Source organism: Scyliorhinus canicula, chromosome 9 (assembly GCF_902713615.1).
Source record: "Scyliorhinus canicula chromosome 9, sScyCan1.1, whole genome shotgun sequence".
Taxonomy (NCBI): Eukaryota; Metazoa; Chordata; class Chondrichthyes; order Carcharhiniformes; family Scyliorhinidae; genus Scyliorhinus; species Scyliorhinus canicula.
In genome coordinates this window covers 100,032,064-100,055,591 of record NC_052154.1, presented here as the reverse complement: position 1 = coordinate 100,055,591, position 23,528 = coordinate 100,032,064, and the positions used below count along the sequence as shown (strand labels likewise).

General features: G+C 47.8%; 1 protein-coding gene across 12 annotated transcripts in view; it reads right to left on the bottom strand.

The window, feature by feature from the left end:
• The window catches only part of LOC119971578 (AP-2 complex subunit alpha-2-like), a 527,190-nt gene that overhangs the window by 253,009 nt on the left and 250,653 nt on the right, over positions 1 to 23,528 (bottom strand). For all 12 annotated transcript variants that reach the window (XM_038807337.1, XM_038807343.1, XM_038807342.1 and 9 more), the window contains one exon: positions 19,285 to 19,467. In XM_038807337.1, the coding sequence (XP_038663265.1) occupies positions 19,285 to 19,467 (183 nt within the window). The remainder of the gene's footprint in view (positions 1 to 19,284; positions 19,468 to 23,528) is intronic.

The window sequence follows — 23,528 nt, the reverse complement described above, 5'->3', positions numbered from 1 at the left end:
ACAAAATTTTATCTAACAGTCTCTGGTTGGCGCTATGTCAAAGGGGACATGCATTACTAAGGAACCTCTAAACCTCTACCTATCCTTTGTAAACTATACTCCCTTACACATTTAAACATTCTAACTTCCTATCATTAAAACATTATCGTCGTTACATTCCATTTCTGGCTCAGCAGTCTAGCTCAGAATATTATAATACATCAGAAAAGGTCTTTATTTACAACAGCAACTTGAAAATTAAATCATTCATTACACATCAAAGGGTTGGGGGGACTGGTGGAAGCCGAAAATAGGGGATTGTACTCTGTATATGGTCGAGGCGCGAGAGCGGGAGGCTCTCTTTCTCCATTTCCTTAACCTAAGTGTCTGTACTACGATGCAGAGATCTGGTATCGCCAAAAGTGATTCTATAACATATGATAGGGAGTACCAATTCATAAATTTTGTGCACCAGGTCTGGTCATCGCTGTTCATTACTGGGCTTTGAGTAGTTGGTGTTTGGGAAATATTAACGTCGGGGGTCATAGGGGAATAAGGGTTCGCGTCCATGCGCAAAAATACAAAAACAATAACTAAAAACATATAGGTCTTCATCGCGGTCTTCTTTCTTCTCTTCCTTCTGTCCTTTTGTATTGCTGAGCTTGCTCTGATCCCTCCTTCGGACGTCCAAAAGCTATGGGATCAAGCATAGTATCTGTCAATGATCCGTTTAATACCTTTAATGCTAGTGTATCTGTCCTCTTATTCCAATTGTCCCTTAAATGAATGGCCAAGTCACTCCCTGTGACTTCCCTCATTTTTTTTTGTCAAAAGCGAATTTAGGACCAGACATACACTTAACAACGGTGCCACTGCGAGCCGTCTCGCAGGTTTTGCGATTTACCATCCCAATGCTCCTGGATGTAAATAGCATAAGGAGTGGCAGCCGAAGGGCTACCTCAAACAAAACAAATGAAACAAAACTTTAGAAATGAGATATCCGAATGAGTTGCGTGTGGGCCGCGACGGGTAAGATTTGAATGGAATCCCCGGGTATGGCGTGCTATGCTGTACCCGAGCTTAGCTGACCAGAGGTGGGGTCCTCAGACGGGGCGGGTCCTCAATGCCGTTTCTCCACTGCCTGAGCGAAATGGAATGAATGGGTATGAATGTGTTCATCGTGGATTTGCAGCCTCTATTCCCAGAATAGAGGGGCACCTAAAAAAGGGGGAGCCAAGATGCTCCTCGAAGGGTGAAGGGTGAAGCCTTAAGTTGGGCTCCAGACATTGCAGCTGAGACAAGTTCTCAGAGATATCTGCGGACAAACTTAACATGCATGTGAGGTGGTCACAAGCTTTTCAGCTGAAAATCGAGTGGCCAATCTCCAAAAACAAACATTTAACAAACAAACATATAAACATCACCAACATGCGTGCAGGTTCCATCAGAAAGGACACCGTTTATCTCTCAAGCGGTTCCTCTTTTTACATCATCTGGACACCTCAATTCTCTTCATTCTCTGCGAACAGGGTCGCAACGGGGTTGCCGTAGAACATAGAACATAGAACAGTACAGCACAGAACAGGCCCTTCGGCCCTCGATGTTGTGCCGAGCAATGATCACCCTACTCAAACCCACGTATCCACCCTATACCTGTAACCCAACAACCCCACCCCCCTTAACCTTACTTTTTAGGACACTACGGGCAATTTATCATGGCCAATCCACCTAACCCGCACATCTTTGGACTGTGGGAGGAAACCGGAGCACCCGGAGGAAACCCACCCACAGAGGAAACCCGTGTCGGGAGTCAGACTCAGAGTCACCCTCTTCTCCTGGATCCCATACCCTTGTATGGATCATGCATGCAATTTTAGCGTTATGTGACCGGGGGTCACTCTTGTCATTTCGGGCAAGTCTCCAAGAATTGTCCCTGTGCCAAATCGTGGGATCTAAATTTTTATGAACGTTGTCGGGGTCGTAATAGTTGGGCGGTGGGGCTGGGTGTGGGTCTGGTGTTTTAATATAAGTGATCTCTAAATCACTGTAGTCGGGGTCGTAGTTGGTGTGTGTGGGGTCTGTTGTGTCAGGGCAGTAGAGAGGCGTGCTGTGGCTGTCGTCCAAGTCACAGTCGCTGTCTCTGTTGTGGCAGCTTGTGGGCATTTCGGGGCGTTGTCTGAAGTCAAGGGGCGGAGTCGAGGTCAAGTCCGATGAGGTGCTGGTCTGTGAGGGGGATGGTGGAAATGTGTCTCTTGTGGGCGGGGCGTGGGGTTCTGCTGCGTCTAGCAGGACATGGTGTGAGTGGTTGGACTGTGTTCCATATGCCTTTAACTGGTTGATATGGAACCACGCAGTCTACCCGATGGGGTACTTTATCTTGTATACTGACGGGCTGATTTTGTCCGCAATTGAGTAGGGGCCGGAAAATTTTGGGGCCAAAAACGTGCTGGGTTATCAACAGATAACATTACCTGTTGGCCAACCTGAAATTCTGTGGTATGGACAGTCCTGCTGAAACAATCCTTGCTCTGTTTCCTTTTCTTACTCAATTTAACGGCGGCTGCTAACTGAGCCGACCTTACAGTTTCAACTAATTGTTTTACTGCTCGTGTGTGAGGGCCGTCACTTTTGGGCTGGTCATGTCGAGTCCTAAAAGGAATTCAGATCCTTTCATAGGGTGTCTGGTCATGAGTGTGTATGGGGTGAAACCTGTTGATGCTGAAACAGTATTTCTTATAAACATAAGTGCAAATGGGAGCACTAAATCCCAAGTTGAATTGTTTTCCTGGAACATCTTTCAAAGGGTTGATTTTAGAGTCCGATTCATGCATTCCACTATTCCGTTTGATTGGGGGTGGTACGCAATGTGGAAATTTTGTTTAATGCCGAATATGGTCAGGACGTTCTTCATGACCGGTCCTGTAAAATGAGATCCCTGGTCTGATTGAATATTTCTGGGGAGTCCCCATCTAGTAAAGATGTGGTGCGTTAGGATCTTTGCGGCTGTCTTTGCTGTGTTTGTATGAGATGGGAATGCCTCTACCCATTTCGTAAACGTGTCTATGACCGCCAGAACATATTTATAGCCATTCCTGCAAGGGGGCAATGGACCTATAAAATCGATCTGGAGGTTAGTCCAGGGGCCATTAGCGGGGCGAGTGTGGCTGAGTTGTGCCTTCTTTGAATACCTCTCCGGGTTATTCTGTGCACAAATCAAACAGTTCTCTATGTAGTGTGTTACATCATCTCTTAAATTGTGCCACCAACAGAGAAGCCTTAGGTGGGCTGTGGTAGGGGCGATCCCTTGATGTCCATGACCATCATGGAATAAGGCAATCATTTGATTCCTGTCTTTCTCAGGAACCACATACAACTTGTCTTTGATAACCACACCCTTGTGTGTGGTCAGAGCGTGTTTAAACTTGTCGTACTGGGCCACAAAGTTTCCTTTTAAAATCTCCCGGAGATTTTCGTCCTGCCTCTGTGCCTGTACTAAATCCTCTATGTTCGTTTGTGAGACTTGGACTGAGCTCACAGGGGCGCTAGCTGGTGCGCTAGCTGGGGGTATCCAAAAATGACCTCGCCTGGAACCAGCTTTAGCCAGTGCGTCAGCTTTCACATTTCCAGGGGGGGATGATCGATGGTGGCTTCTAACTTTAATAATGCCATACGTCCTATCCTTTGACTTCTCTAGGATATGGCGGAGTAATGGGGCTGATGGAAGGGGCTTCCCGTCCGCGGAGACAAAACCTCTTGTCCTCCACAGGGGTAGAAAATTTGTGAGGCTGTTACAGACATATAGACTGTCCGAATATATGTCTGCTGGGCTGGAGAACGAATCTGGGTGGTCCACTATGTATTCAATACTGCTCTACTGCCTGTGCGCTTAAGTGACCGGGTAACTTTAATGCTAACTCCTCTAGTGCACGTCCCTGCGCATCTTTCACATAAATACCGCATCCAGTGATGCGTTTGCCATCTAAAACTGTGGATGAACCGTCCACATAGATCTTCAAGGGGGCACACGTGTCTGTGTGCTGGGGGCTCTGGCTTGAATTCCCTATCTTCCTGGGGGGCGTCTTAGCAATGAAGGGTCCTGTGTTGTGGAGGGGTGCTACTATTTCGCAATCATGGGGTTGTCCTGGATACTGTAGGTTGTCAGCTAAAAATGTGTATGTCGTGGTTCGTTTAACAGTTATGTCCCGTCCTTGTAACAGAAGTGTCCACCGAGCTGCTCTTATCTGGCTCACTGAACAGTCCATCAGTCGTCCGTCTAAAAGTAACTGTGTGGGGGTGTGCTCGGTCAGAATGGTGATGGGGTTGAGTCCGGCAATGAATGAAAAGTATTGTACTGCCCAGAATACCGCAAGCAGGTGCCTTTCGCAGGCTGAAAATCCTTGATCTACTGGGTCTAACAGTCTGGTGGCATAAGCCACTGGTCGTACCTGCTCGTGCCGTTCCTGAAGGAGCATGGCCGAGAGGGTCAGATCCGTGCTTGCTACCTCAATTGCATAGGAGGAGAGCGGGTCTGGAACTTGTAGTGCGGGTGCTGCATTGAGGGCTTTCTTTAAATCTTCCACAGCCTCTGTATGCTGCGGAAGCCATTCCCAAGGGGCTCCTTTCTTAAGGAGGTCTGAAAGGGCTGCTGCCTTTGTCGCAAAACCGTCAATATGGTTCCGACAGTACCCAACCAGTCCTTAAAATGACCGGAGGGCAGAAACATTTTGTGGAAGGGGCAATTTGATGATCGAGTCAATTCTTTTGAACTCGATCTCGCGTTTGTCGTGCGTGATGATTGTACCCAAATACATCACCTTATTCTCCAATACTTGGGCCTTTCTGGGGTTACCTTTACATCCGATTGAGTTCAGAAGTTCAGACAGAAGCGTGATGTGCTCTACCTTGGTGTCTGTCTGCAGTAATAGGTCGTCCACATACTGTACCAGACATTCGGGTCGGGAAAATTTTGCTAGTCCATTTGCCAGCTGTCGGTGGAAAATGGAGAGGGTATTGTGGAATCCTTGTGGGAGGCATGTCCACGTGTGCTGCTAACCTTTGAAAGTGAAGGCAAATTTGTACTGGCACGTCTTTGCCAATGGGATTGACCAAAAGCCGTTGCTAATGTCCAATACCGTGAAATATTTGAAGTGGAGTCCCTGCTTGAGCATGGTCTCGGGACTTGTTGCTACCGTGGGGGCTACTGCTGGGGTAACTTTGTTGAGTTACCGATAGTCAATGGTCAGACGCCATGATTCGTCGGGCTTCCTCACTGGCCAAATAGGGGCATTATTAGTCGAGGCTACTGTCTTAAGTACACCCTGCTCTAATAAGCTCTCTAAAAACCTTTCCAATTTCTCCCTCCGCTTCTAGGGGAAATCTGTACTGTCTTTGTGGTCTCGGGTCAGGTCCTGTAATGTGAACCTGTCCAGTCATTCTGCCGCAGTCGTGCCGGTGACTGGCAAATGCTGTCTTGTGCTTATTCAGAACTGCCCTAACCTGTTTGTCCGTGCTAAGCGTGGTCGGGTCAAAACAATAGTCGCCTACTGCGCTAATCCTGTTTGCGTACTCACCTACTGTGAGCGTTGCGGGTGCTCTGTCTGATTTTTCCATTCGCCAGACACACTGATTGACTGGGTCGAACGACAGGCTGTGGGCATTCATAAGTCAATGCCCAGTATGTGTTTCTGCTGTGCGGGGCAGATTAACTGAAACAACGGGGTGTCTGGTGGAGATATTCCCTAGTTGGATGGGTACAGTGGCTGTAATGTGTCCCTGCTGTGAGTGGCCTGTAAAGCCGCTGAGTGTTATTGTGGCTGTAGTGGGCCACGTGTCTGCCTGTGGTGTACTGGAGGAATTTATGGTCGTGCGGGACCCTCCTGTGTCCCAGAGTAATTCTATGGGCTTTCCCCAAATTTTCACCGTGACTACCTGTCGTCCGGATCTGTCCCAGAGGGTGTCACAGACCCAAGTGGGGGAGCCCGAACACCATCAGTCCATTCCGTCCACATTGGTCTGTCCTGACTGCGTCCCTATACTGTGGATAGGCTTTGCTTTGTTCCTGTTCAGAGTGCCTGTCTGCTGGCCTCTCTGATATTTCTGCGGGGCGTTGCATTCCCTAGCAAAATGCCCTAATTGTCCGCAGTTAAAACATTCCTGTGACTTCTGTGGGGGGCTGTTCTTTCCCTCATTTACCCATGCGGGGTTTTGGTGCGCTCTCACTGCTTGGATATCTGCTGCAGCCTGAGCTTTATTGGGGTTCTTAAATGTTACCTTGCCGTGGACAGATTGATCCCAAGCGCGGGACAATCTTTCCAATACCCATTTTTCATTATGGGCCTCTTCTGAGGGGTCGTAATTGGAGCAGATATTCTGTCCTGCATCTGTGGCGTGGGAGATGATAGTGCGGGTCCATTTAACCATGTTATCTCGGGTCAAATGTGCTCGGTCTAAATCACCGAAAACTACAGTGAAGTGAATCCACAGCCTTCCTGCAAATGCTGTGGGGTGCTCGGTCCTTTTTTGCCTACACTTATTTAGGCCTTCGACTGGGTCTCCTCTGTTGTACCCTATCGCGTCTAAAATAGCTGTATGCATCTCTTTGAGGGTGCCTCCTCCAACGTTCTGTGGGTCGGGGAGGGCTGCTACAACGGATGAGTCTAAACTCAAGACTGTGAGCTTCACCTGCTCTCGCTCATCCAGGCCGTACATGGTCGGTGCTGCTTCACTCCTGCGAAGAATTGGTGGGGGTCTGCAGTGGGGAGGAATGGGGTGATTTTCTGACACGCGTCCCTTAGTTGTGTCACGGTTAAGGGGGTGGTGTACGTGATCTCGGGTGCGCCTTCTGCGGTTACTTTTCGTTGGGTGGTGACTGGGTTCATTGGAGCGGGTGCTATCTGATCTGTTGGGGGTTGGGGCGCTTTCCTTTTCTACTGCGCTGCTAGCGCACATGTTCCCTGAACATATCGCTGCGCTGTCTCACTCAACGCCTGCCAATCTGGGGCATTCTCTTCTTCTAATTGTGTTCCAAAGGTTTCTTGGAAGCCATTCTGCACAGAAAGCAGAGATTGCAGCTCCGCAATCTGCTTCCTACATTTAGCGTAGTCTACGGTGCTTTGCCTTTGCTCAGTGGTGGCAGCATGGAGTGCCCTTAAAGCTGCCTTTAGGTCGCTACACTGCTTTTTCAGTGTCTCTACCTGTTTTTCTGATTCTTCTCTTATCAAGACTGCACGCTGCACATCTTGATAGGCTTTTTCGTACTGAACTTGAGAGCTGCTCAGGTGGGCTAGACAAGACTGATGTGCCCTCTTGGCATCATCCACCTCTCTATCCTTATCTGCCAGTGGTTGCCTTAATCCTAAATTCTCCTTTTCGATGTCCCTGATATCCACTTTGCTCATTCTGTTTTTCTCCTCTAAATCTGCTCGGAGCGTCCTGACGACCACCTCTGTGCCTCGCAATTGTGCCAAGCGGGACACAATTGCCATCGGCTTACGTGCTTTACTTTAAACTTTTGTTGTGAATTTCAGACAGGTTCTCCCACCAAGTATGTCCTATACTCCCGGGACCTGTCTCCTCATTCAAACAAAACTCACTCCAAAGGGGCCATCCTTTCCCTTTGAGGTACTTCCTGAGTTCCAGCTCCCAAACGGATCACTGACCTACTCTGTTGGTCGCTTCGACCACGAACTGCTCTGGGTTCATGAGGCGTTCCATTGCCTGCATGGCCATTTCTTTTTCTCTTATGCTCTCTTAAGTTTGGAACGAGGGATAATAAGGCAATGCTATAAAATACGGGTACGGCTTTCGCTACTTTACGAATGATAAACTCCCGACAGTTTGTCGCAACAAAAATCTCTCAGTTTTACCTTACAACCCTGTTAGTTACGCATGCAAAAACACACTTCCGAATTATGAGGATAGATTTGAACTACTTGAACACTTGGGGTTTTTTCTTTTCCCAATTGGATTTCAGATTCAAATTTCTGGGTTCTCTCGGAGTGGGTGGCCACTTCTAATCGAGTCCCGTCGGATGCCACCACTAAATGTTGCTCGTTCTGGGTGAGTGTGCTTTACACTCAATTTGGCTCTGTTTCGTTCCTTAGCTGTGGAGTCGCCAGGTATCGTCAAGATACCGCCACAAGTTTCAAATCCAGGGGCTGGTTTAGCTCACCAGGCTAAATCGCTGGCTTTTAAAGCAGACCAAGAAGGCCAGCAGCTCGGTTCGATTCCCGTACCAGCCTCCCCGGACAGGCGCCGGAATGTGGCGACTAGGGGCTTTTCACAGTAACTTCATTGAAGCCTACTCGTGACAATAAGCGATTTTCATTTCAAATTCAAGTTCAAACCAATAACTCGTTACACCAGTTAGTAAGTTCAAACAAGACATGTTTATTATAATACAGTAAGCTACTAATCATGCATATAAAACTACAAGACTAGCTAATCCTACCACTAATAGGCCAAATACTTATCTGGATAAGGGGACTGCCGGATCAGGGAACAATGGCCTCTAGCTTTGTCCTGGGTCTGCAGGCTTCCAGTAGTTATGGACTAAAGGGGGTCAGGAGTGTGTACTCTCGTAGCGTGCGTTGTATGACACTTGCGTAATGGTGGCTGCTGTCCAGGCCTCTCCTTCTCAAGGTTCTTCTGCTGCAACGGTGTTCTGCTGGGAGGGCTGGCTGGTCAAGGAGAGGCTGGCAGAGAGAGAGAGCTGGGGTCGCGGTCTCTGTCTTATACCTCTCCCAGGGTCTCGCGCCCACCTGGGCGGACCCTCTATACACTCGCAATCGATTGGGTCTCTTCCCAATCGATTGATTTGAATTCCCCAATAACGGGGCAGTCCCTCGATCACTGGCCGGTTCTTGGGACTTATTGTTTTGGAATTCTCTTGGCGCCGAGAAGTCTAGCCTTCCACTCAATGTATCGATTTGAGTTAACCTGTTTCCATTGTACCTGGGAATCGCCCGGTATCGCCTCATTAGAATGCTAACTTGTTTTCTTTCACAGTGCTGTCTGGTTTCTGCAGCAGTCAGAATACACAAGCGCTTTTGCAAGCTGCTTGCTTTTGCAACATGTCCATTTTCCCTGCATTCCTTGTAATCTTCCATTTTGTGTTGGGCAGTGGCCACCCCAGGTGGCTACACTATTACTAGCCGCCACACTCCGGTGCCTGTTCGGGTTCACTGAGGGAGAATTCAGAATGTCCAATTCATCTGACAAGCACATCTTTCAGGACTTGTGGGAGGAAACCTGAGGGCCCGGAGAAAACCCATGCAGACACAGGGAGATCGTGCAGACGCCGCACAGTCAGTGACCCAAGCCAGGAACTGAACCCGGATCCCTGGCACTGTTAAGCAACAGTGCTAACCACTGTTCTAACTGGCAATGCGATGAATGTGTTCATAATCTTAAACACCTCTAACAAATCAAATCACCCTGGAATATCCTCCTTAGGAATGAAAAAGGCCCACAGTCAAGGGGTTGCAAAACATTTCAAATTCCAGTACACTCTACAAAGTGTCAATGAAAATGCCTCTCTACCGTACAATTGTTTTCCTTCAAAATAAGTAAACCTATTGACTAACCATTTACAAATCATAGGTAAGCTTTCTTTTAGTATGATAATTAGATGATTATTTGCTTTAATATTGAACTGTTTTTTGATACATGAGCTAACATTCTTAACATAATACAATTTTCGACATTGATAGAACACAAAGCAATAAGAGATCTGAATCAGCGCACCCCTCTCAGACACATTTCAAAAAATAGATTTAAAATGAACTCAGCTGGCTCAGCATATGTTTTCCATGTGCCTTTGGGAAGCAATCCGGCGTTTTCCATTTAATATAAAGTTATAGTTAAGTGCATTAAAAGACAATTCAATGCAAAATTGTGAAATTATTATTGTGAAACACTATTGTGAAATTGTGAAATTGAAGGCTCAGTTAAGGCACTTGAGAGTTACAAGTTAGCCAGGAAGGACCTAAAGGGAGAGTTAAGAAGAGCGAGGAGAGGACACAAAAAGTCGTTGGCGGATAGGATCAAGGAAAACCCTAAGGCTTTCTATAGGTATATCAGGAACAAAAGAATGACTAGAGTAAGATTAGGGCCAATCAAGGATAGTAGTGGAAAGTTGTGTGTGGAATCAGAGGAGATAGGGGAAGCATTAAATGGATATTTTTCGTCAGTGTTTACACTGGAGAAAGACAAAGTTGTCGAGGAGAACACTCAGGTTCAGTCGACCAGGCTAGATGGAATTGAGGTTCAAAAGGAGGAGGTGTTAGCAATTTTAGAAAATGTCAAAATAGATAAGTCCCCTGGGCCAGATCGGATTTATCCTAGGATTCTCTGGGAATCCAGGGAGGAGATTGCAGAGCCTTTGTCCTTGATCTTTATGTCGTCTTTGTCGACAGGAATAGTGCCGGAAGACTGGAGGATAGCAAATGTTGTCCCCTTGTTCAAGAAGGGGAGTAGAGACAACCCTGGTAATTATAGACCTGTGAGCCTTACTTCGGTTGTGGGTAAAATGTTGGAAAAGGTTATAAGAGATAGGGTTTATAATCATCTTGAAAAGAACAAGTTGATTAGCGATACTCAACACGGTTTTGTGAAGGGTAGGTCATGTCTCACAAACCTTATTGAGTTTTTTGAGAAGGTGACCAAACAGGTGGATCAGGGTAAAGCTGTTGATGTGGTGTATATGGATTTCAGTAGGCGTTTGATAAGGTTCCCCACGGTAGGCTATTGCAGAAAATAAGGAAGTATGGAATGAAGGTGATTTAGCAGTTTGGATCAGTAATTGGCTAGCTGAAAGAAGACAGAGGGTGGTGGTTGATGGCAAATGTTCATCCTGGAGTTCAGTTACTAGTGGTGTACCGCAAGGATCTGTTTTGGGGCCACTGCTGTTTGTCATTTTATAAATGACCTGGAAGAGGGTGTAGAAGGATGGGTTAGTAAATTTGCAGATGACACGAAGGTCGGTGGAGTGTGGATAGTGCTGAAGGATGTTATAGGATACAGAGGGACATAGATAAGCTGCAGAGCTGGGCTGAGAGGTGGCAGATGGAGTTTAATGCGGAAAAGTGTGAGGTGGTTCACTTTGGAAGGAGTAACAGGAATGCAGAGTACTGGGCTAATGGCAAGATTCTTGGTAGTGTAGATGAACAGAGAGATCTCGGCATCCAGGTACATAAATCCCTGAAAGTTGCCACCCAGGTTAATAGGGCTATTAAGAAGGCATATGGTGTGCTAGCCATTATAAGCAGGGGGATTGAGTTTCGGAACCACAAGGTCATGCTGCAGCTGTACATAACTCTGGTGCGGCCACACCTGGAGTACTGCGTGCAGTTCTGGTCACCACATTATAGGAAGGATGTGGAAGCTTTGGAAAGGGTCAGAGGAGATTTACTAGGATGTTGCCTGGTATGGAGGGAAGGTCTTACGAGGAAAGGCTCAGGGAATTGAGGTTGTTTCCGTTAGAGAGGAGAAGGCTGAGAGGTGACTTAATAGAGACATATAAGATAGTCAGAGGGTTAGATAGGGTGGACAGTGAGAGTCTTTTTCCTCGGATGGTGATGACCAACACGAGGGGACATAGCTTTAAATTGAGGGATGATAGATATAGGACAGATGTCAGAGGCAGTTTCTTTACTCAGAGAGTAGTAGGGGTGTGGAACGCCCTGCCTGCAATAGTAGTAGACTCGCCAACTTTAAGGGCATTTAAGTGGTCACTGGATAGACATATGGATGAAAATGGAATAGTGTAGGTCAGATAGGCTTCAGATGGTTTCACAGGTCGGCGCAACATCGAGGGCCGAAGGGCCCGTACTGCGCTGTAGTGTTCTATGATCTAGTGTTCTATGTTCTATATGTTTTGTATGATTTTGTTTAACACTTCATTTTGAGCATTATAAATTTCAGTTATTGCGAAATGAAATTGCCAGATGAAAATGTTTCCCGAAAGCACTGTTAATAATTTGTAGCAAAAGGGCAGGTAGGAAGACTCAGATGATAATGTGGCAGGCAATTTCTCAAATTGAAACTCCTCTTAGAGCCGGAGTTGAATCACAGTCAAGCTACTGAAAACGTGATTTTTTTTTTTATCATCGGATCTCCGATATGAAGCAGTTCATACGGAATGTATGATCACATTCTGACTGTTTTGAGTTTTTTAATATATTTTTTCTATCTTAGAAAAACCTAAAGCTATACAATAAAACTAACAGCATCATAGGTGTACCTACACAACATGATCTGAAGCAGTTCAAGAAGGCAGCTCACCTTTTCAAGGGCAATTAGATATGGGAAACAAATGCTGGCCTAGCCAGTGACACCCACATCCCATCCTAAGTGTGCGCACAAGTGTGATGACAGGATCAGGCCTAATCGTGATGCCTTCTACAAAGCAAAAATCCTTCTAACAGTCACAATTTGGGCTCAATGAAGAAAGTCTATTGGAGTGAGGTACTGCTGTGCCAGTGTCTTTAGGGAAGGAAAGTAACAACATTTCATAAAAGCATCGGTCTTTACAGAGGAAAATACTTCAAACATCCCAATAATAGCAAAGAATATGGGAGACAAAATAAAATAAAAGAGAAGTAGTATTAGACAAACTAATGGGGCTAAAGGCAGATAAGTCCCATGGCCCAGGTGGCTCACATCCTAGCATCCTCAAATAAGTCGCTATGGAGGTGAATGCGTTGGTTTTAATTTTCCAAAAATTCTTGAATTCTGGAAAGTTTCTGGAGGATTTGAAAAATACCGATATGACACCTCTATTCCCTGGTTGGGACTTCTGGTGGCGGTCATGGTGTGAGTGGTCGCACATTTCGTGGCTCCCACTCGTGGTGGTTATTTCGGACCTTTTCCCGGGTTAACGCGTGGACGTGAGGAGGTAAAAAGGTGCAGGAGAGCGAGCAGAAGAGTGACCCATTGGTGTATGGAGCTGAGGGCCAGAAGCGGTCGCAAAAGAGGAGAACAGAGTGCAAAAGCTGGTGCAGTGTCTGCGATGCACGTGGGGATGGCGGAGGGTCAGGAAGCAGCCCTGCCGGCTCAGTGATCAACAGAGCAGCTGGGAGCTTCACCCAGCAACACAAGGAAAACCTGGAGGACCTGGCTCCTGAATTTGATTAAGGTTGTGACCAACTGAATGGAGGTGAGGCTGGAGGCCCAGGTTCAGGCGATCTAGAAGATGGAGGAGGTGGCGGGGAACACCAGGAGCAGCTCACCTCGATGGCAGCGGAGACGGGGTTGATGCGGGATCAGTAGAGATGGCTCCAGGAGAAAGTCGAAGACCTGGAGAACCAGTCATGCAGGCAGAATATTAGGATTGTGGGCCTGCCGGACAGTAAGTGAGCGCGTATGCGGGACAGATGTTGGAGAAGCTGCTGGGAGAGGAATCATTCACACGACCTCTGGTAGTTGATCAATCGCATAGGGTACTAATGAGGAAGCCCCAGGGGAACGAGCCGCCGAGGGCGATGGTGGTGCAATTGCATCGTTTACTGGACATGGAGCGGATCTTGAGGTGGGCAGTGTACTTCGATTATATCAGGACCTGGGTGCAGAGCTGGCCAAGAGGAGGGCGAACTTCAAAAGGTCAAGACGGCCCTCTTCAAGAAGGGGGTGAAGTTCAGATTGCTGTACCCAGCACGTTTGTGGGTCACTTATAAAGGCCGGGAGTTGTACTTTGGGACTTAGGATGAGGCGATGGAATTCATCAGGGACCATGGACTGGCAGGAGGAGTACATTGAATTCTGGTGGAACTGCTCTGGCGCTGTGTTTAATTTGTGTTTAGGGCCATTGTTCAGCTTCAGTTTTGTTTTTTGTTCTCTGTTGGAAGATGGGGGTTGTTCTTTTTGATTGGGCTTGGGGAGGAGTGTATTTTTATTTGCACTAGCAGGATGGTTGAGTGGGGGGGGGGAGGTGTGAATCAATGGGGACAGAATTCTAGGCGCCATGGCAGGGGCTGCCAGGCTAGCTCAGCGGGCTACTTCACTGAAGCACAGTGGGGGGTGAACAGAAGGTTAGCGAGGGGATGGGAGTAGGAGTTGTTGTTTAGGAGACTTGGCAGGGAAGGGGGAGGGTCGTACTGCTGACAGGGGAAGGGCTTCTAAAAGGTAATGGGAGGAGGATCGATGACGGTGGGAGTCCGAGAGGGGGCTTAAGGACCGAGAGCGTTGGTGGGGGGGGGGGGGGTGCCTCCCGTTCAGGCTGGTCACGTGGAATGTGCGAGGGTTGAACATACGGCCCGTATGTTTGCACTTTTTAAAAGATGGAAGGCGGATGTGGCCATGCTATAGGAAACTCGCCTGAAGGTGGGGGACCAGACTAGACTGAGGAAGGGAACGAAGGGCAAGTATTTCTCTCGGGATTGGACACTAGAATGAAGGAGGTGGTGATTTTGATCAATAAGCGGGTGGCATTGAAGAGAGACGTATAGTGGTGGACTCTGGGAGGAGGTATGTTGTGGAGCGGGAAACTGGGGGGGGGGGGGGAGATGGTTCCGTGGAGATTTTGGAGACTGATGCCGAAAGAATTTTCATTCTACTCCCATGTGCACAAGGTGTACTCCCGGAATAGAATTTTTGTGTTTGATTTGATGTTGCTGGCAGGGGTGGTTGATGTTGAGTATTTAGCAATAGTGGTCGGACCATGCCTTGCACTGGGGGAACCACGAGGGAGAAAAGAGGGGGTCCAGCAACCACAGTGGAGGCTGGATGTGGGACTGTTGGCGGAAGAAGAGGTGTGTGAGCGGGTGAGGAAGGCCATCCGGGGATATGTGGAGATTAATGACACAGGTTTCGGCTGGTACGGTATGGGAGGCACTGAAGGCAGTGGTCAGGGGGGAATTTATTTTGATTTGGGTACATAGGGAGAAGGCGGAGCAGGCGGAGATAGAAAGGAAATCCTGCAGGTGGACAGGAGATATGGGGATGCCCTGGAGGCGAGGCTGCTAAAGGAGCGGTGAGGCTGCAGGTGGAGTTTGGGCTATTATCTACAGGAAAGGCAGTGGGGCAGTTGAGAAGGGTGAGAGGAGTGGTGTTTGAGTATGGGGAGAAGGCAAGCAGGATGCTAGCGCACTAGTTGAGGAAGAAGGAGGCGGCGGGGGAGATTGGGAAAGTGAAGGACAGGGGTGGGAATATGGTCTCGGACCCGTCGGGGGTGAACGGGGTGTTTCGGGACTTCTGTAGCAAGCTGTACGAGTCGGAACCCCCAGCCGGCGTGGAGGGGATGAAGTGGTTTCTAGAGAGGTTGGGGTTCAGGATGAGGAGTTGGTGGAGGGCCTGGGGGCCCCAACCTGGCTGGCAGAAGTAGTGGAGGGGCTGGAGAAGATGAAATCGGGCAAGGCCCCGGGTCCAGACGAATACCCGGTTTACAAGAGGTTCTCGGGAATATTGGGACCGCTGCTGGGAAGGGCTTTCAATGAGGCAAAGGAGTTGGGAGTACATTGTCGCAGGCATCGACCTCCCTCATTCTAAAGCGAGATAAAGACCCGGAACAGTGTGGGTCATACAGACCGATTTTCCGACTAAATTTAGAAGCCAAACTATTGACTAAGATCTTGGTCTCCAGGATCGAGGATTGTGTGCAGGGGTAATAAGGGCCCAACACCAGGAAGTTATTTAATATTATCATGATGCCTCCAGAGGGACGAGAGGTAAAGGTGGTGGTTGCCATGGACGCAGAGAAGGTGTTTGGCCAAGTAGAGTGGGAATATATATGATAGGTCCTGGGGCGGTTTGGGTTTGGGCAGGGATTTGTGGACTGGGACAGGTTGTTATATCAGGAACCGGTGGTCAGTGTGCGGACGAACCGGGTGAGTTCAGATTATTTTAGGCTGCACTGGGGGACGAAGCAGGTGAATTCGGTTGGTTTTCGGGGTATGAATTAAATATGGGCAAGAGTGAGGTTTTTGCGATTCAGGTGAGGGGGCAGGAGAAGAGATTGGGGGAGATGGCATTCAAGGTGGTAGGGGGAGCTTTCAGTATTTGTGTATCCAGGTGGCACGGGATCGGGAGCAGCTACACAAGCTGAATTTGGGTCGGCTGGCAGAACACGTGAGGGGAGACGTTCGAAGATGGGATGCGCTTCCGCTGTCATTGGCGGGGTGGGTGCAGGTCCTTCCGAGGTTTCTGTTCGTCTTTCAGAGCCTTCCAATTTTTATCCACAAGGTGTTCTTTAAAAAAGTAAATGCGATGATCTCGGGATTTGTTTGGGCAGGTAAAACCCCGCGGGAGTTGTTGTAGCGGGGGCGTGAGGGTGGGGGGTTGGTTCTTCCGAATTTTAGAAATTATTATTGGGCCACGAAGTGTGTTGTGGAGGAGGGATCGGTTTGGGAGCGGGTAGAGGCGGCCTCATGTAAAGGCACGTGTTTGGGAGCATTGTTAATGGCACCACTGCCTTTCTCGCTGGCCTGGTACTCCACAGGCCCGTAGTAGTGTCAGCCGAGGGTGTGGGGACAGTGGCGGTAGCACATGGGACTGGAAGGAGCGTCGGTGTGGACACTACCATGTGGTAACCACTGATTCGCTCCGGGGGGGCTGGATGTGGGGTTCCGGAGGTGGCAGCGGTAGGAATGTAGAGATTTGGAGATCTTTTTATTGATGAGGGCTTCCTGAGCTTGAAGGAGTTGGAGAAGGAGTTTGAGCTGCCAGGTGGGAGTGGGTTCCGGTATCTACAAGTGAGGGACTTTGTGCGGAGGAAGGTTTCAACCTTCCCGCACCTGCCACACCAGGGGCTACAGATTAAGGCGGTGTCGAGAGTAGGAGTAGGAGAGGGGAAGGTTTCAGATCTACAGGGAACTGATAGAGTGGGAGGGAGCCCCGATAGGGGAGGTGAAGAGCTGGGTGGGGAGTTGAAGGCTGGCTAATGGGGGAGGCTCTGATGCGAGTCAATGCATCCTCGGCGTGTGCCAGGCTTAGCCTGATACAATTTAAGGTGGTCCACAGAACGCAAATGACGGTGGCCCAGATGAGCAGGTTCTTTGAGGGGTGGAGGATAGATGTGGACGCTGTGCAGGGGGTCCTGCGAACCATATCCATATGTTTTGGGTATGCCCGAGGCTGTGGGGTTTCCGGCAGGGATTTGCTGACGTTATGTCAGAGGTATTAAAGTGAGGGTTGAGGGCAGCATGGTGGCGCAATGGTTAGCATTGCAGCCTCACGCTACCGAGGTCCCAGATTCGACCCAGCACTGGGTCACTGTCCGTGTGGGGTTTGCACATTCTCCCTGTGTTTCGCCCCCACAGCCCAAAGATGTGCAGGAGGAGGAAGGATAGGGGTCGAGTAAGGTCAGGAAAACCAGTGGAAAGGGGGCTAGGGAACGAGGTCCTGTTTGCGTAAGCTATGTTGTCTGAGGTTTGTTACTGGGGGTGTGGTTGGTTATATTGTTTTGTTCTTGAATCCTGATGTTTAAAATTGTTAAAATAATATGTGCCTTAATAAAATATTTCCTAAAAAGGGAGGGGGGCTGTTTTAGTTCACTTGACTAGACAGCTGGCTCGTGATGCAGAACAAGGCATGCTGCGCGGGTTCAATTTCCATACCGGCCGACCTTCTCAACTTTGCCCCTCGCCTGAGGTGTGGTGATCCACAGGTTAAATCACCCACAGTCAAGTCTCCCCCTCAAACGTCATCTGGGACTATTGTCATGTGAGAGTGCCTTTAAGAAATGGATGTTTAAGCAATGTACCTTTAAGAAATGTGGTGATGTCAGAGAGTGGGTGGAGCTGGGGTTTTAGCTCAGCCATTTTAAAGTTTTCAGTTTCAGTTTGAGAGAGCAGCTGAAAAGTGCCTGGCTGGTTTGAGCGAGCTGCAGGAAGGAAAAGAGCGGGTCTGGTGATTTCTGCAAATCCAAAGACTATAAATATATTGAATGTAACCTGTTGTGCTCCTATTTTTGAAGAGTTGAAGTCTTTTGGAGGTTTAAAAGAACAGTTTGCAGGATTGGGTCGTGTTGTATCATTTTCGGGGTTATCTTAGAAGTAAAGGGTGTTAAGCGATCCAATGTTTATTTTAAAAGGTTAAGTTGAGTTCATGGAATAAACATTGTTTTGTTTTTAAAATGTGTCCATAATTGTAATACCACACCTAGGGGAAAAGCTGTGTGCTGGAAAAGCAACAATCCATTAAAAGGGGAGGTTGGTTGGACTCCATGATACATTTTGGGGTTCTGAAAACACCTCTCCCATAACGACTGGGGGCTCGAGGGGGAAAAAAGTCTATTTATTGGCTTTTGAGAACTTAAAGACAGTGAAAGATTGTTGCTTCTCCGGAGTGGTATTTTAGTTCAAGTGGGGAGTGTGTTGTGGACAATGGCTCTTTCATAGGCTCAGAAGTTTTTGGGAGTGGAGACGGTCACACGCAATACCTTATGGACAGAGACAAAAAACAGACTGTTAGATTTGGCAAAAACATTGCAGTTAACATTACCTGACAAAATGCAAAAAGATGAGGTAATTATGGCGGTGGTTAAGCATTTAAAGTTGCCTGAGGTAGAGTTTGACTCATTGGAAATGGCAAAAATTCAGTTGCAAATTAAACAACTGGAACATGAGAAAGAATTAAAGCGGCTTGAATACGAGACAGAGAGAGAGAGAGAGGAAAAAGAGAGAGACAGAGAGGAAAAAGAGAGAGCGAGGAAAAAGAAAGAGAGAGAGAGGAAAAAGAAAGAGAGAGAGAGGAAAAAGAAAGAGACAGAGGAAAGAGAAAAGGAGAAGAAAGGAGAAAAGAAATAATAGCCCGAGCAGAACAAAAAGAAAAAGGGAGATACAGATCAGGGAAAAAGATAAAGAGAGGGAGTTTGAACTTCAGAAAATGGCCATGAAACATGACAATCAGTTAAACTGGCAGACGTAAAGGAAAACATACAGTTGGATGATAGTGATGAGGATAGTGAGAAAGAGTGTCATAGTCGAAGGCTTGGTGGGAATCTATTTAAATATGTCCAAGAATTGCCAAAGTTTGACGAGAAGGAAGTGGAAGCCTTTTTCGTTTCATTTGAGAAGGTAGCTAAACAAATGAAATGGCCACAGGACATGTGGGTGTTACTGATTCAAACAAAGCTGGTAGGTAGAGCTTGTGAAGTGTTTATATCACTACCGGAGGAGGTATCTGGAACGTATGAGGTGAAGAAATCCATCTTAAGTGCATATGAGCTAGTGCCTGAAGCTTACAGACAAAGGTTTAGAAATTTAAGGAAAGAATTTGGTCAAACATACATGGAGTTTGAAAGGCTCAAACAGAGTAATTTTGATACTACACAATCAAGAAAGAACACCATAATGTTGTATAATGACTTGCCTCAAATACTGTCTTGGCTGCATAACCCTGTACATCATCGCGATTGATGATGATCTGAATGACTCGGTACCACACTTCCTCACCAACGTAGTCGCCAGCAATTCGTATCAGGTTCAAGATGGTGTCAACATACCAGGTGTAGTCCACAGCATACCTCTCGGACAGGATTGCTACTTTCAAAACCTAGAGTGAAGTAATGGACCGATGAGACCTACAAAAATCCTCAGATGAAATTATAACTTCAGCTACAGATCCTCACAAGCACAGCAATCAATGATGCAGACAGTTATCTGCCTTGATTCTCCACTACTCAAAACACAACAAAACATATTTTGTAAATAATGAACGCATACCACTAAAATTGGCTGAAAATCTGCCAGAATGGCAAATGCACTATTCATTTCTGTTGAGGTTTGTGCTAAAGGCGAGGAATCTTTAGCTGGATAACAGATCATTTTCATATCAATTGGTCAGCATCCCCAAATGCAAGTACAGCACAATGTTGGATACAGAATAAAGCTCCATCTGCACTGTACCCATCAAAAGCTCCAAGGACAGGTACAGCACAGATTAGATCCAAAGTAAAGCTCTCTCTGCATTGTCCCCATTAAACATTCTCAGGACAGATAAAGCCTGGGCGTTGAGACAGAGAAACGTTCCCACCACACTTCCTGTCAAACACTCCCATAGCATGTATAGCATGGGATTGGATTAAGAATAAAGCTCCATAGTCGAATTCAAACAAGCACAGGTCAGGCAGAGCAGGCATTAGATGACGTCCCAGACTCAACCATTACCATTCATGGCTATGTCCTGTTCCACTGGTAGAGCGACCCAGCAGGTATGGTGGTACAGTGGTATAAAATCAGGAAGGAGTTGCTCTGGAAGTCCTCAACATTGACTCTGGAGCCAATGAAGTTGCATGGCAACAGGTCAAACAATGGCAAGGACTCCTTACAATAACTACAGACAGTCCCATCCTCAGCTGATGAGTCAGTATTCCTGCATGTTGAACACCACTTGGAAGAGGCACTGAAGGTGGCAAAGGCACAGAACGTACTCTGGCTGGGGCCGTTTGACACTCATCACCAAGAATGGCTTGGTAGTACCATCACAGAATGAGCAGGCCAGGTCCTAAAGGACATGACTTCTAGATTGGGTCTCCTGCAGGTTGGGGAACCAACAGGAGGGAAAAGCATACTTGACCTCAATCTCACCAAACTGCCTGGCGCAGATGTATCTGTTCATGACAGTATTGATAAGAATGACAACTGCACAGTCCGTGTGGAGACAAAGTCCCTTCTTCACATTAAAGATACCTTCCTCCATGCTAAATGGGATAGATCGAACAGATCTAGCAACTCAAGACAGGCATCCATGAGGTGCTGTGGGCAATCAGCTGCAGCATAACTCTACTCAACCCCAAATTGTAATCTCATCACCCAGTATATCCCCCCACTCTACCATTACCACCAAGCCAGGGGAACAACCTTGGTTCAATGAATAGTGCAAGGAGGGCATACCAGAAACAGCACCAGGCATGCCTAAAAATGAGCTGTCAACCTGTTGAAGATACATGTGTGCCAAACTACATAAGCAGAAAGCAGAGCTAAGCGATTTCATAACCAAAAAATCAAATCTAAGCTTTTCAGTCCTGCTACATGCAGTTGTGAATGGTGGTGAACCATTAAATAACTCACTGGAGGAGGAGGCTCCACAAATATCCCCATTCTCAATGGTCGAGGAGCCCTGCATGTCTATGCAAAAAATTAAGGTTGTAAAAGTTGCAAACATCATCAGCCAAAAGTTCCAAGTGGATGATCCATCTTGGTCTCCTCAGGAGGTCCCTAGAATCACAGAGAACAGTCCTCAACTAATTTGATTCACTCCTTGTGATATCAAGGAACAGCTGAAAGCACTAGAAACTGCAAAGGCTTTGAACTTTGACAATATTCCGACAACTGTCCTCAAAACTTGTGCTCCAGAACTTAACACACCTCGAGCCAACCTGTTCCAGTACAGCTACAACATTGGCATCTACCCAGCAATATGAAAAATTGCTTAGGTATGTCCTGCATACAATAAACAATATGATTCAAAATCAGAGGTAAGAAATCCTGCAGCAAGCAACTCACATCCTGACACCCCAAAGCCTGTCCACCAACTACAGTGTACAGTGAAGAGTATCGTGGAATATGCATTTTGCAGATGAATGCTGCTCCAACAACACGAAAGAAGCTCAACACCATCCAGGACAAAGCATCACACTTGATTGAACCCTTTTGCACAAACATTTACTCCCTCTAACCACCGACTAATAGTGGCAGCAGAGTGTACCATCAACAAGGTGCATTGCAGGAAATCACCAAGGTTATTTGGCAGCACCTTTCTGGGAATACCACCACCTGGAAGTTCCAGTCCATGTCACTGCCATGGAGACTTGGAAATATATCGCCATTGCTTCATTGACATTGAGTTAAATCCCGGGACTCCTTCTCTAACAGTACTGCGGATGTACCTACACCGCATGTACTCAAGTAGTTCAAGAAGGCAACTAACCACAACGATTTCAAGTACAATTAGGGATGGGTAATAAATTATGGCCTGAGTGAGAGGTGGGTGTGAGTGAGTGAGAGGTGTGCGGGAGTGTGAGAGGTGGGCATGTGAGTAAGTGAATGAGAGGTGGGCGTGTAAGTGAGTGAGAGGTGGGGGTGTGAGTGAGTGAGATGTGGACGTGTAAGTGAATGAGAGGGGGGCGTGTAAGTGAGTAAGTGAGAGAGAGCTGAGCATGTGTGTGAGTGAGCGAATGAGTGAGTGAGCGACTGAGATGAGCCTAGAGTGAGAGGTGGGGCCTGTGAGTGAGAGGTGGGCCTGTGAGTGAGAGGTAGGCCTGTGAGTGAGTGAATGAGAGGTGGGTCTGTGAGTGAGTGAGAGATGGGCCTGTGAGTGACTGACAGATGGGCCTGTGTGAGTGAGAGATGGGTTCTGAGTGAGGGAGGTGGGTTTGTGAGTGAGTGAGGTGGGTGGGGAAGTGAGAGAGGGTATGTGTGACTAAGTGACAGAGGTGCTTGCGTGTGTGTATGTGTGTGTGTGAGAGGTGGGTGTGTGAGTGAGTGAGAGGTGTGGATGAGTAAGTGAGTGATGCAACCATCAATTCACACAAGACAATAAGTAGAAGTGAACAGCGGTTTTAATAAACTAGATCGAGGGCAGCACGGGTGGCGCAGTGGGGTTAGCCCTGTTGCCCCACCGGCACGAGGGTCCCCAGGTTCGATCCGGCTATGGGTCACTTGTCCGTGTGGCGTTTGCACATCCTCCGTGTTGGGTGGGTTTCACCCCACAACCCCAACGTTGTGCAAGGTAGGTGGATTGAACACATAACTTGCCCCTTAATTGGAAAAAAAAAAATGAATTGGGTACTCTAAATTTTTTTTTAAAAATAAGATAGATCTGTGCCTGCCTGCAACTGCTCTGTACTGAGTGCCCCTGCAGGCTGCAGATCTATATACCTCCCCCAAGGGGGCAGAGCCACTGGCGGTGCTAACAAGGCTACCAACATAATACAACACAATAGAATGCAATTACAGTGGCGAATGGGAGCAGCACTACGTTCACCACATTCATCCACTGTTAAAAAATTGAAGTCCAGCGGGGGTGAAGTGGGCTCACAGATAGAGTCTGTCCGGCGCCTTGATCGTTTGCTGCGATCGCCTCAGCTCCGGCTTCGCTGCGGGCATGGTTGTTGAACTTGTCGCTGCGAACACGAGTGTTGGGCTCGTTAACTCCGGGAGCATGTCGTCTGGAGCTTCACCATGGTGAGTCGGCGATGGGAAGAGGGGGGTGTGTAGGCGATGTAGTTGCGGGGCGGGGGCGGTGTTCAGTGTAGAGGGGAGGGGGCGTAGGTGATCGTCGCTGGGGACACTGGCGGGCTGCCAGACCCGGAGGGAGACTGTATAGTGTTGGCCCTTCGCGGTGCGCCATGTAGGCATACTGAGGGTTGGACATGTCTGACCCTCTGACCAGGGGGTCGGACTATGGCTCCTCACGTGCTTCTGGAGGACAGGCCGCTGGTGTCGTCAGCAGGCCGGAAGCGAGACCCAGAGAGGACTTCCTGGGAAGACAAATAGACGGTCGTGAGGGGTTTCATTCGTGGCTGTCCAGAGGAGCGACCGAATGGAGTGGAGCATGTCGGGGAGGACCTCCTGCCAGCGGGAAACCCGGAGATTTCTAGACGTAGGGCCATA